General features: G+C 40.5%; 1 protein-coding gene across 1 annotated transcript; it reads left to right on the top strand.

Moving 5' to 3' along the window:
• Positions 1-581: 581 nt before the first annotated feature.
• Positions 582-14,245, top strand: RBM46 (RNA binding motif protein 46). Its single transcript, XM_072120875.1, has 5 exons — positions 582-735; positions 4,559-4,723; positions 8,468-8,935; positions 9,705-10,484; positions 13,294-14,245. The coding sequence occupies exons 1-5, from the start codon at positions 717-719 to the stop codon at positions 13,464-13,466; spliced, it is 1,605 nt and encodes a 534-aa protein (XP_071976976.1). The 5' UTR covers positions 582-716; the 3' UTR covers positions 13,467-14,245.
• Positions 14,246-14,897: the final 652 nt, after the last annotated feature.

The raw sequence follows: 14,897 nt of genomic DNA, 5'->3' as shown, positions 1-14,897 counted from the left end.
ATCTGTCATTGTAGACCTTCATGCCTGCTTAGTATTTGAGGATTTGAGAATTTGTGATCATTTTAACCCCCGGCCCATCTGTGGTGGAGCGTTAGTATTTTGGACATATAGGTCTGTGTCCTTAAAGGGGTTGCAAATATGATGTCCTAATATATTATACTTGCAGGGCATGGGGCATCACAAGAAATCCTGATACCCACAAAACCCTATCAAGGTAAGTATAACATGGTGACACTAATAGGGTACATATACTAGCCTTTACAAGTTTCCTTTAATTGGCCAACCCCTTTTATTTTACAGAGCAGGGGCGCCATGATACAGGAGTCTGCTCCCTGTCTTCCAGGTGCAGGAGTATTGGGGGAGTCCATGCTATGGAGCTGTCCTGTTCTCTCTCCTGCATTGCTCCATGGAATTCTATGGAATTGTACATCATTTAAATTTTCCTTTAGAAATAAATCCTGGACCCGCACCACAAAGTAACATTACCTGCCCGCATAGCTACAAGGTCCCTCGCTCTGTGATTGGTGGGATTCTCTCCCACGTCACTTTTAGATGGCCGCGCTGCATGCTGGGTCTGTGGCCTGCGGAGGGAAGCGGCGAGGGGGCGGAGTCACGACTGCTTGTTACTGCGCACTTTTTTTTCTTTTTTCAGTCTAAACCGCTCGGGCCGGACGTGTCCGCCATTACCGTGTGTGCGCGGAGCCGGGGCAGACGTCATGCAGAGACACACTCTAGGTCAGTGGACACTTTCCCCGGCACCACGACCTGGATATTGGTGGCGTCTTCTTCTGACCCTCTGCTTTATCCTGCAGTAGTGTAGGAGGCCCAGCTGTGAGGATGCCATAGCATGGCAGTGACCACAGCTCACCACAGTCTCCACCAGCTTTTCTATGTCTTCCTCAGCAGGAACTGTACATAATTTCTTTACCGTCCTGAATTGGTTCTTGGGGAAAGGGAAAAGTGTTCACTAGAAATATTACCCCCAATCAGGATTATACCCCCCATATAAATATTAATATAAATACCTATACTACACATCACTGTGTACCTGAGGTCTGTAGCTGCCCACCCACAGCGCACTCCTCTATATGAATTATAGATGTTATGCTAATTACATCTATGTTCCCCGAGCACCTCAGGGAGCCTTGTATTTGAATTTATACCCTGTAGTGCTAGTGGTCCGCTCTGCCCCCCACAGTGCATAGGTAGGTGATGGGTGGGACCACTAGCGCTATGGGGGGAGTGCATACATTAAAATACAAGGCTCCCTGAAGGTCTAAACCTATAACACTATATTTCTGAGATCACAGGACATAGAGTTAAAATAAAAGAAGTCCTGAGGAACTACAATTCTACCACATTGTAGTATATTGTAAATTTTCTGGATCTGTAAAAGGGTCCTCGTTAAAGGTGTTTTTGTAATGTGTGTGTCAGCCCATCCTGCTTGGGAAGGGGGAGGGCTTGGGCCCTGGAAGAGATGTCAGACCCAGCCTGTTCTGGATTGTCTGGGACCCATGTCAGCTCAAACCCTGTCTTATTACTATTACCATCTCAATTGGCTACTTAAAGAAGACCTGTCACCTGAATTTTACCACACTGACTAACAATGCCTGCTGATAAAGGGTTAAAAGTACTCCTCGTATCAACTAAACTTAGCTGCCAGTGGGGCACTGTACCTTAATTACTGTAAAGGTCACAGGACCTCTGATGACATCACCCTGGTCACATGACATGAACTGCTAAATGGTGTGGAGGCATAAGGCATGGGGAGGAGCTGGCCAAATAAGACACGCCCCTACTCATTCCAGGTAATATAAGATAAAGTTGATTTATGGGGATGTAAGGTAAACAGTTTTTAGCTAAATGAAGGGTATCAGTTAGTTAATAGAGCTCTATAGAAACCCGTCACTATCTGTATATGTGAAAATGTTGTGACGGGTTCCCTTTAAACACAGAAAACAGGGCCTGTAACGATTTTCTTGTATAAATAGACATCTATTTACACTCATTATGTCTAGGAATTATATATTTGTATTACTGAAAATTTCATACTCCACATCAGCTAAAAATACTCCTCAAAGACGTTTAGAGGAGTATTTGGGGTGCTAGTTACTGGTAAGGTCCCTGGGAGAAGAAAAGGAGCAAGGAAAGAAGAGGATTTATTTTTCTTGCTCTGGGTCTCCAGTATTTGCCTGCTCTGGGGGACAACATTATTAGTAGTTTTATGCTATGGGGGTCTCCAGTATTGTTATCTGCTATGTGGTCTCCAGTATTATTTGTCTGCTGTGGGAGTCTTCAGTATTATTGTCTGTTAATGCAGGTCTCCAGTTTTAGTTTTTGTCTGCTCTCAGGTTCTCCAGTATTGTTTATCTGCCCTGGGAGTTTTCAATATTATCTGCTCTGGGGGCTCCAGTATCTGTCTTCTTTGGGGGTTTTCAGTATTAGTAGTTTTATACTCTGTGAGTCTCCAGTATTATCTGCTCTGGGGGCTCCAGTATTTGTCTTCTTTGGGGGTTTTCAGTATTAGTAGTTTTATACTCTGTGAGTCTCCAGTATTATCTGCTCTGGGGGCTCCAGTATTTGTCTTCTTTGGGTGTTTTCAGTATTAGTAGTTTTATACTCTGTGAGTCTCCAGTACTATCTGCTCTGGGGGCTCCAGTATTTGTCTTCTTTGGGTGTTTTCAGTATTAGTAGTTTTATACTCTGTGAGTCTCCAGTATTATCTGCTCTGGGGGCTCCAGTATTTGTCTTCTTTGGGGGTTTTCAGTATTAGTAGTTTTATACTCTGTGAGTCTCCAGTACTATCTGCTCTGGGGGCTCCAGTATTTGTCTTCTTTGGATGTTTTCAGTATTAGTAGTTTTATACTCTGTGAGTCTCCAGTATTATCTGCTCTGGGGGCTCCAGTATTTGTCTTCTTTGGGGGTTTTCAGTATTAGTAGTTTTATACTCTGTGAGTCTCCAGTACTATCTGCTCTGGGGGCTCCAGTATTTGTCTTCTTTGGGGGTTTTCAGTATTAGTAGTTTTATGCTCTGTGAGTCTCCAGTACTATCTGCTCTGGGGGCTCCAGTATCTGTCTTCTTTGGGGGTATTCAGTATTAGTAGTTTTATACTCTGTGAGTCTCCAGTATTATCTGCTCTGGGGGCTCCAGTATTTGTCTTCTTTGGGTGTTTTCAGTATTAGTAGTTTTATACTCTGTGAGTCTCCAGTATTATCTGCTCTGGGGGCTCCAGTATTTGTCTTCTTTGGGGGTTTTCAGTATTAGTAGTTTTATACTCTGTGAGTCTCCAGTACTATCTGCTCTGGGGGCTCCAGTATTTGTCTTCTTTGGGGGTTTTCAGTATTAGTAGTTTTATGCTCTGTGAGTCTCCAGTACTATCTGCTCTGGGGGCTCCAGTATCTGTCTTCTTTGGGGGTTTTCAGTATTAGTAGTTTTATGCTCTGTGAGTCTCCAGTACTATCTGCTCTGGGGGCTCCAGTATTTGTCTTCTTTGGGGGTTTTCAGTATTAGTAGTTTTATGCTCTGTGAGTCTCCAGTACTATCTGCTCTGGGGGCTCCAGTATCTGTCTTCTTTGGGGGTATTCAGTATTAGGAGTTTTATGCTCTGGGAGTTTTCAATATTATCTGCTCTGGGGGCTCCAGTATCTGTCTTCTTTGGGGGTTTTCAGTATTAGGAGTTTTAGTAGCTCTGGGAGTCTCTCTTATTATTATTTGCTATGGGGTCTCCGGTATTATTATTCTCTACTTTGGGGACCTCTCTATTATTATTGTTGACTGCTCTTAAGGGTTCCAGTATTATTGTCTGCTCTGAATGCAGTATTTGGTGTCTGAGTTTGGTTTTTGGTGCATCTGGGGTGCTGGTTACTCGTGAGGTTCCTTAAAGTTAAACAGTACGACAATGGGGCCCTTTGACCACTAAATGTTGCTCACCCCTAGCCTAAATCCTTAGATCAGGAATGGAATACACATCAAAAAGAAATTAAATCATTTTTATAATTTATTTTATGTGGAGAATAGATTAATCATCAGATTAATCATCCAGCATCAGTGTGGCACAGTTACTGAAAACTGTACTATGTGCAGTAGTGTGTAGTCTGCAGGGGGCGCCAGATTCATGATTTGTGGAACATGTTCTTTATGAATCTGGCACCCCCTGCACAGCTCCGACAGAGTGCACTAACTTTTTTTGGTGCACCTTTAACATAGGGCGTACAACACATTTCTGTCAGACTTTTCATGTTAAATGTGGTGCACAGTCCTAATGAGCACCGGAACGCCCTTTGCAGAAATTTGTGTTGCATGAAGAATAGTGCAGCCGTGCCACACAAATGTAGCGCAGGCACTTTTTAAATACCTGTGAAAGCAGTTTGGACTGCAAAGAATGTGCAAAGAAAACTGCCGCAAGTGATTAATCTGTGGCAGCAGAAAACTGTCTAGTTCTACTCCGTACTGGTCTAATGTGCGACACATTGATAATTCTTTCACACCATGTCAGAATAAAAAAATTCTATACATAAGAATAAAAAAACAATGTAGTAATAGTTTTATCTTTCCTAGATGACTTTGCAGCCATGAGTGAAGAATGTACAGACATTTTGAATGGAAGTGACATATCTAACACTAGGACTCAAAATGAAGCTGCTTTGATTGCCTTAATGGAAAAGACTGGATACAATATGGTACAAGAGAATGGACAGCGCAAGTTTGGTGGTCCTCCTCCAGGTATAGATGTCTATTATGTACATTAAAACTATACATATACATAAGGGGTTGTCCACTAGTGATATGTCCCATCAGTGAGACCTCCACCAATAAGCAAGTTAGGCTGATATGCCTTTATCTCCTGACTTATTATCAGGAATCCTCGCTTTAATATGATCTGTATTGTGTTTGGATGCTTCACAGAACCAGAGATATCCACTCTTAAAGATAATCATGCAAATGAACCCTCCTAAAATAAAGGCTTCATTTAAAACTATGATTAAAAAGAATTGCTCTTATCCCTAAATCATTCATTTCCATGGCTGCAAAAAAAGCCAAGTGAGTCCTGCATAGTAAATTTTACCTGCATTGCCCTTTCTCCTTGTTCCTGATTGACTGGATATGATATTCTGCTTTATGGAGAACTCTATTACATCATTGGGCACTTAAAATCATGTGACCAGAATGACATCATTAAAGGTCCTGTTATATCTGCAATGTCTAACCCATGTATTTATCTGATCACAAGGAATCACAGCAGCCTCCATGGAGGATGGGAAGGATAAGAAGTCCATGCAGATATGATGGGATTTCATGTGATCAAATGCATACATGATGTACAGGCTAAGAAACCTGTGATGTCACCATGGTCACGTGACCGGCTTCTATCATTTTTAGGTGTTTGCATAAGTTAAAGGGGTTCTCAGGAGGTGGAAAAACATGGCTGCAGTCTTCCAAAAACAGCACCACACCTGACCATGGTTACTGCCAGTACTGCAGCTCAGCTGTATAGAAATGAATGGAGCTTAGTTGCAATACCACACACTACCTATGGTCAGGTGAGGCGCTGTTTTTGGAAGACTGCAGCCATGTTTTTCCACCTCCAGAGAACCCCTTTAACCCCTAGGCGCACCAGGACGTTATAGTACGTCCCCGGGGCTAGATGCTTAGCGCACGGGGACGTTCTATAACGTCCTGCTTCTGGCACCGGCTCACGAACGGAGCCGGTACCAGAAGCAGCGGCTGTCAGCTGTCTAGTACAGCTGACAGCCTGCGCTAACACCCGCGATCGGAGCCGGCTCCGATCGCGGGTGTTAACCCCTTACACGCCGCGGTCAAACATGACCGCGGCGTGTAAGGGTGTTTGCGCTGTGGATCGGATCCCCCGTGCCGCTTACCGGGGGATCCGATCCACTTCTGGGCAGCTCCGAGGACTGGCATGTGCCCCGGAGCTGCCCGGTCTCCATGGCAGCCAGACCCCTTCCGGGTCTGGCTGTAAACTGTCTGAGCATGCGCAAGCTTGCTCAGACAGTTTACACTGCTCTACAATAAAATAGTATTGTAGAGCAGTATATTGAACTTAAACCAGTGATCAGAGCATCACTGGTTTAAGTTCAAGTATGTAGAAGTAAAATTATGCAAAAACAGTTAACACTACACATTATAATAAATAAAAAATAAATACATAAAAATATAAGCCCCTAAAATGTCACTTTCCCATAAAAACACTTAATAAAGTATAAAAAACACAAAAACACAAAAAACCCTGCATATTTGGTATTGCCGCGTCCGTAACAATCTGTATAATAAAACAGAATCGTTACTGGACCCGCACGGTACACGCCGTAGAAAAAAAACGCAAAAACGTTCAGAAAAAATAATTTTTAATTATACCCTATCAAAAAATGCTCTAAAAAGTAATTAAAAAAATGTTATGCACTCCAAAATAAGCCGACTAAAAAGAACAACTCTTCTCGCAAAAAATAAGCCCCTAACCAGATTTGTCAGCCGAAAAATAAAAAAGTTATGCATATGAAAAGATGGTGATGCTAAAATGAACAAGATTTTCTCCAAATTGGTTTTTATTTAGTACAATTGAATAAAATACACAAAACCCCACATATTTGGTATCCCTGCGTCCGTAACAATCTGCATAATAAAACAGAATCGTTATTAGATCCGCAAAGTGAACCCCGTAAAAAACAAAACAAAAAAAAGCTCCAGAAAAAAGATCATTTTCAATTAATACCCTATAAAAATGCTCTAAAAAGGGATTTAAAAAATGTTATGCACTCTAAAATAAGACCACTAAAAAGAACAATCCTTCTCGCAAAAAATAAGCCCTTAAACAGATTTGTGAGGCAAAAAATAAAAAAGTTATGCATATGAAAGACGGTGATGCTAAAATTAACAACATTTTTGCCAAATTACTTTTTATGCAGTAAAAATGGGAAAAAAATAAAAAATCTATATAAATGAGGTCTTTTTGTAATCGTGGCGACCCATAGAATAAAAATAATATACTATTTTCATGGTATGGTAAACGGGCAAAAAAAAAAACCCATAAAAATCTTCCTGAAAAGTGATGATTTTCATTTCCTCCAAATAAAATCTCACCAATTAGCCTATAGATTCCCCCAAATTACGTACCAGAAAAGTGCATCTCATGTGGCAAAAGAAATAAGCCCCTATAGGTCCACATTAAAAAAAAGAAAAAAATTATAGCCTGTACAATGTGACATAGAAAATCTGCTCTGGATGGCGCCTCCTTCCCTTCTATGCCCGGCCGTGCGCCCATACAGCAGGTCACCACCACATATAGAGTATCCGTTTACTCGGGAGAAATTGGGTAACAAACTTTGTGGAGCCTTTATTCATTTAATCCATTGTAAATGTTTAATTTTCCACCCAAAATGGGTGTATTGTGAAAAAATATTACAATTTGCAGACTGCACCTCCATTTTGTTTTAACCCCTATAAAACACGTAAAGCGTTAACAAACTTCTTAAAAGTGGTTTTTCATACGTTGAGGTGTGTAGTTTCCACAATGGGGTAATTTACGAGTCTCACTATTATTTAGGCCTCTCAGTGTCAATTAGAAGTTGAGCAGGTCCATCTAAATACGGGTTTTGGTGATTTTACAAAAAATGTGAAAAATGATACCTAAATTCTGAGCCTCATAACATTCTAGTAAAATATGTGGAATCTTAAAAAACCATGCCAACATAAAGCAGACATTTGGGAAATGTAAGTTATGAATTTATTTGGGAGCTATGACTATCTGCCTCAAAAGTAGAGAATTTAGAACGTTGAAAATAAAGAATTTTTCCAAATTTTTTCCAAATTTTGTTTTTTTTTCATAACTAAACACAAAAGATATCATCCAAATTTTTAAACTAATTTGAAGTACAATGTGTCACGAGAAAACAATCTAAAAATCCCCTGGATATCTCATAGCGTTCCAAAACTATAACCACTTATAGTGACACAGGCCAGATTTGAAGAATGGGGCCGCGTCCTTAAGGCCAAAATAGGCTGTGTCCCCTAGGGGTTAAGGTGTTTAGGATGAACTGGTAAAAAAACAAACCTAGTGACACTTCTCTGTTTTGATCACCAGGGGGTGCTAGATAACACATTGTACTTTGGAAGGGAAAAACTCCTCTGGAAAAACTGACCAATACTTTAAAAATGATAGCAGCACTAACAAAAATTTCTGCTGCACAAACGTTTGACACCAATTTTGTTTGATTTGAACAAGGTGGGGGGGTCAACTTCACTCAGGTATGCTGTACATACGTAGAACATATTTGGGCTCCAGGTATAGATATTTTAATCTTTTTATTCATTTTCAAAACAGCAACAAGTACAAACAAATCAAATACAATAAATAGTTGACAACATCTTCCACATTCCAAAACTGCAAAAGGAAGAGTTTACACGCTGATTCTCCCTGATTTACTCCCTCCCTTATTATTAATCTTTTAGGTTGGGAAGGTCCACCACCACCACGTGGCTGTGAAGTATTTGTTGGAAAAATTCCCCGTGACATGTATGAAGATGAACTTGTCCCAGTATTTGAACAAGCTGGACGAATCTATGAGTTTAGATTGATGATGGAATTTAGTGGTGAGAATAGAGGTTATGCTTTTGTTATGTATACCAACAAAGATGATGCCTTGCTTGCTATTCGAATGCTAAATAATTATGAAATCCGTCCTGGCAAGTTTATTGGAGTCTGTGTGAGTTTAGACAACTGTCGACTCTTTATTGGTGCCATTCCAAAGGAGAAGAAGAAAGAGGAAATTTTGGATGAAATGAAGAAAGTGACAGAAGGAGTAGTGGATGTCATTGTGTACCCGAGCGCAACTGACAAAACTAAAAACCGAGGCTTTGCCTTTGTAGAATTTGAATCTCACAGAGCGGCTGCAATGGCAAGAAGGAAACTCATTCCAGGTGAATACTTTCTTCCATAGTGATGTCAAACTCTATTTCAGGTTTCTCATTAACCGACTGTGTACAGTCCCTGCGATGGTAGCTGTACTTGCTGGAAATGGAAAATACAGTTGTCACATTTAACCAGGGCAAACATTGCTGTGATTTAGAAAAGAAGGAGTAGCTGTACTTGCTCGCCCTGTATGATTCACACTTGGTTTTGTAATAAGAACTGCATCAAAAACATTATGCAAAAACACTTCTGGGATAGTTAGACTAGGGTCTAATAATCAGGAGAAAACAAATGTAAAAGCTGCTGGGCGGAGGGGAACATTATTTGGCTCAAACCACATTAGAAAATTCTGGTTCCCTGCAAGTGTAATCACACTATTATATGAGTAATTGTTACCTTTTAGCAATATAATCACGTGAAGAAACAGTCAGAATATGAAGATACTAAAAACATCGACATTTCTCAAAAGTCATTAAAATGTAACCAAAACATTACAATAGTACTCCATGATGTATTGACACAAGCATAATACACTTGACCATAGACATCCATTGTTCACGGTCATGGTGCCACAAATGATAGAGCAGGTCCTATTGCTGCCAGGATTTGCTACAAGTCAGAATTAAGATCTTCATTCGTGTTCGAATAGATTTCATCAATAGCCTTATATATTAGAGAAAATCTGGCTAGTCAAGGTGTCCCCTCTTTGGCCCATCTTATGCCCCACCCTGATTTGCCCACTTTTATTTGTAAACTTTATGTAAACTTTTTTTCCAGGTACTTTCCAGTTATGGGGTCATACGATTCAGGTTGACTGGGCAGATCCAGAGAAAGAAGTTGATGAAGAAACAATGCAAAGAGTGAAAGTGTTGTATGTAAGGAATTTGATGATATCCACAACGGAAGAAACTATTAAAGCAGAATTTAACAAATTCAAGCCTGGAACTGTGGACCGTGTAAAGAAATTGCGGGACTATGCATTTGTACATTTTTTCTCTAGAGATGATGCTATTACAGCAATGTCTGTAATGAATGGCAGATGTATTGATGGGGCCAGTATTGAGGTCACCTTGGCTAAACCTGTGAATAAGGAAGCTAACTTCAAACAACATTTGAGTGGTCATATGGGCAATGGTGAGAGCATGCTAACTTTAATGAATAATGAAGATGGGGGCCGGAGATCTGTTGGAAGATGTACAAGTTCTCCTGTAGTTCTTAGTGATCAACACAGTCCAACCTACTCAGAGCCAGAAAGATACACATACCCTTTCTATCCTGGAACAAAGCTCACGCCGACAAATATGAATTCTTTGAAGCCTCATCAGTTCCGCTCCGCTGTCATGCACTTGGAGTATTATTGCTACAAAAATAATATGGCATTTCCAGAATACCATTTGTATTCAACTAACAGCCAGGATGGAAACTTTCTTCTCATATATAAGGTTGTTCTTCCATCTCTTGCTAATAACACCAGCAGTTACTTCATGCCAGACAAATTGTGCGTGTCTTTGGAAGATGCCAAGGAATTGGCAGCACAATTTACATTGATGCATTTAGGTAAGTGGAAAATAACTCCTCCTCCAAATATATTTCCAGCAATTTTGACAATAGTTGAAAGGATTTCTTTTGTGTGATGATCAGATTGCAGCAGAGGTCGCAATAAAGCCTGTACAAGACAGTTTTAGGCTTTTTATAAATTTGCATGACTACAGTTCTGTGCTCTTGTGTGCGGTGAATAGTACAGGCAGTTGTAGAGACTAAAGAGCTTTGCTTATACTACTGAAACCTGTGCTCTTTTATTTTATGCTCTTTTTGCTATTCAATTATTTTTGTTGTTACTCAGCACTCCATTGAAGGGAACCTGTGCTTACATTAGCTTTCAGTTTTACATTATATCTGCAGTGGAAAGAGACCAGGTCAGGTAAGTTAGCAAATAATATGGTCCTGCAGCCTAGGGGACTGGGAGAAGAGGGCTAAGAGGAGCACTGAGGCAGAAGAAAAAAACAGGCCTGAAGAGTTGGCCTCAAGTGGTAAGAGGTCGGGCGGTAAGTCTCCAGGAAAGGGATACCATGACCTCAAGTAAATTGTTGATGTTGTTTTTTTTTGTTACAAAAACTGGTGGTGTAGACATCTTATATTCATTGTGTATACTAAATTATATATTATGTATTCACAATGTATATAACAAGTGTAATATTGTACTAATCAAATAATTTATGGGACCTCCCGTGTCATGTTACTCGGAAGGTGCGGTACCAGAGGTTGCATTAACGCCTGCTAGAGTGTCATATATGCTTGTACAGGCAGTTTTACTCACTGAAAAAACCTTTAGGCATATAAACATGCATAAATCCTGTGCTTGCCATATGAACGGCTCAACAGATTGATGCTGTGAGGGGAGAGGTGCGTTGTTGGCAGGAGGCTGCAGTCGGGCAGCCTTTCATCCTCACTGTCTGTGCTCCAGGCAGTGGTTAGGGTTTGAAAGAAAGACTGGAAGGTTTTTCATATGTCTTCAGACTGTAGTGCTAAAAGGCTGGGTCTGTCTCAGAGTGAGCTGTGGCCCTATAATCCCTGGAATCTAGGCGGATGGAGTAAGCTTCTATGGGCATTGAGGTGGCTGCAGGAGACATGGAGATGGCTGCACGGATCATGAGTGCGGCTCCTGGGGACAGCTTCTGGTGGCATAAGAACAGCTCCTGGGGGCCAAGGGGTGGAGTTACATAATTGTGAGAGGCTGTGGAGCTAGCAGGGTTACCTATTTAAATGCATGCTCTTTGGAGGTTTTTACTCCTCTACTATATAAGGGGCTCAGCCAATGGGACATAGCGCCTGGAATCTGTGCCAGCAAAATATGCCAATAGAAGCTCCTTCCCTTCCAAGCCCCGCAGTGCGCCCATACAGCAGTCTGTGATCACATGTGGAATATTACTGCATTCAGGAGAAACTGGGTATCACACTATGGGGTGCGTTTACTTCTTTAACCACCTTCTAAAAATAAAAATTTAGTGACCATAGCAAGGTTTTTTGGAAAAAGATTTTCACTTACACAAACCAATGTAAATACTCGCTATAAAATATCTGTGGTGGTAAAAAGTTCAATATAAACCTTGATAAATTCTCTGGGTGGAGTAGTTTCCAAAATGGGATTATTTATAGGGAAGGGTTACTGTTCTTTTAGGAACTTTTCAAATATATAATGGTACCTGAAAACAACGTCATCAAAATCTTCCCTCTAAAAGCTCAATGCCTCCTTCTGTTCTGCGCTCTGCTGTGGGCTCCTAAAGTAGTTTACATTGACATGTGGGGTATTGCTCTAATAAAATAAAATATTGAATATCTAATAAAGTATTGAATCTGAAATTTACTTTAATTTGGAAAATTGCTGTTCAAACTATAAGCCTCCTAACACCCCAATAAAATAAATGAACATATAAAAACTTATGTCGGCATAGAGCAGACGTATAGTTGATGTTTATTAGCAACTAATTTGGGCGGTAAGATTAACTGTATGGTGAGTGTAATATTTATAAAATAATCATAGAAATAGGAATTTTTTTTTATAAATTCATATCTTGACACAGGCAGATTTGAAAAATTGGGCTGTGTCCTAAGGGGGAAAATGAGCTTACTCCTTAAGGGGTTAAACTTGGGAGTGTGCTTATGACAATGATGACTCGGTCCCAGATACTTGTCTCTACACTGCTCTCTCCGTCTCTTTGCTCTTCACAACAAGCGTATTATTGCAGGAGCGAGACTAATGTCAGAAGCATGTGACTGATCATATATTTCCTGCATCACTGCCATGTCCTAAAACCCTTTCATACTGCCAATAAAAGGTTACAACGGAGCCAGGGGATGGGGCCAGAAAAGAAGTTGGGACTGGGTGTGGTGAAGAATTATATGTGTGTGAGTGAATGCATATAGCACTACAAGTGCTACTCTAGTGCAACTATTCTATGGGTCATTGATTACGGCGCTACCCCATTTATTTAGCTTTTTTATGGTTAACTTGTTTTGCAGAATATGGAACTCATATTGTGAGAAATTTGCTTCACCATATATTAATGGGCATAACATTTATATTTTTTGGTTTACAGAGCTGTTTTAGAGCTTACTTTTTGTGGGACAAGGTGTACTTTTGCTTGGTATCATGTTGGGGTAAATGTTACCTTTTGATCACTTTTTATGCGCCTTTTATGAAGTCAGATGTGAAAATTGTATACCTTTTGTGAGGTTTTAGGGGGCAGGATAATAGGTAACTTACCAATATACATCTATTAATAGTCCTGCTGTATCTCGAACATTTCGTGTAGAAGCCATATTGTTAATATTGCAGTCATTACTTTCTTAACTTTTTTTATTTCAGGTTACAGCTATCATCGCAGTTCTCCGACGTCCATCAGTGGCACGCAGTCACCTTTATCTGCAAGTGTGTTGCCTTTCACATCCCGATCGTATTCATACCCAAGTTACTCATTGTCACCGACATCGTCTGTTGCTAATGGAAATTACATGGAACAAAGACTCTTTTTTCCCTAATCATCCTTCTGATTTGCACGTCTCTCTTAATGTCATTTATTTTTGGTGTTTTTAACATAGTTTTAGCTTTAAATGATTATACTTACGCTAAATGCACATGAATGTTCTTATAGCGGTGTGTGAGCCCACTGCCCAAGCTGCAGATTATAGAGCATACCATCTTGGCCCATTTGCTTAGGCAGTCCTTTTCCACTGTTATCGGCAGTAGTGACACACGAGCTGCAAATAACGGACCATGGGTGTGTTTGCAGCCCACAATTGCCCATATTCGTGTGCAAGTAGCCTTACACTGTTGTATTCAAAACTGAAGCATGTTTATGGTGAAGTCCTCCTACTTTGCAAGTTATTAGGCTCTGTTCACACTGGTATCATGGATTCTTTTAAAGGATACCTGATGGAAAAGATAATTCAGTTTTTTAGGAAATTTTAATAGATTCAGTTGACTAAGGGTATATTCACATAAATGTAAGCACACATCAGAGAACTGCTCGCCCCTCCCCTCTCCATAGAGGAGTGCAGGGACAGCACCGTAACACTGCGAAATATAGGACATGTCCTATATTCTGCCAGTCACGGTGTGGCAAGTTGTTTGCTCGCGCAACGTAACCAAGTGCCATAAGCATCAATGGGGACAGATATCCAGACGAAAATGATCCCCATTACGTTTGTGGGAATGAACACACCTTGTTTTTTTTACAAGGTAAAAGAGCATAATTTTGATCACTAGTTTAGCTTTTAATCAATCTAGATAAAATGAAGAGATGCACTCATATACATATAGAACAATAAAGATACAGCCCATCAAGCAAATTATACCACTGACCTAAGACTGAGAACTGGGTATCAGCCAGAAAATGAGAAATAAACAAAGAGAGACGGGTAAAAGGACCAAGGGACACAGGGGTATAGAGATGTAGAAAAAAGGTTCATCAAGGGAAATATATAGCCCAGAATGCCACTGCTACTGCAATAATTGCGGCGTCAATATGTCTCATTCACACGGCCGTTGGGGGACGTATATACGTCAGCACTGTACCGTTCCGTAGCCGCAAAAAGATAGAACATGTCCTATCTTTTATCGCCATATGGCGCCGTGCACCATCTCCTCCTCCTCTCCCCAGCACGGGCACACGTGTGTGTGCATGTAGCCTTACCTTAAAAAATGCCTAGAAATGTCTGATGGGTGCTTGAAGACATTGGTAAGCATAAGAGGTTCCGTACATAGATGAAAGGGAACAACAGATCCCAAAGAGGGATTTAAATATCGAAAGGGAACTTTTGCCCAGATAGCCGCTGCTACTCAAATGATCATGGTGTGAATTTGTTTTACGTTAAAATTAAATTCCAAGAAATGGCTGACGGGTGCTTGTAGACATTGGTAAGCATAAGAGGTTCCCTGCATAGATGAAGGGGAACATGAAGGTCAAGTCA

Source organism: Engystomops pustulosus, chromosome 1, assembly GCF_040894005.1.
Source record: "Engystomops pustulosus chromosome 1, aEngPut4.maternal, whole genome shotgun sequence".
NCBI lineage: Eukaryota > Metazoa > Chordata > Amphibia > Anura > Leptodactylidae > Engystomops > Engystomops pustulosus.
This window is presented reverse-complemented; position numbering and strand designations above follow the sequence as displayed.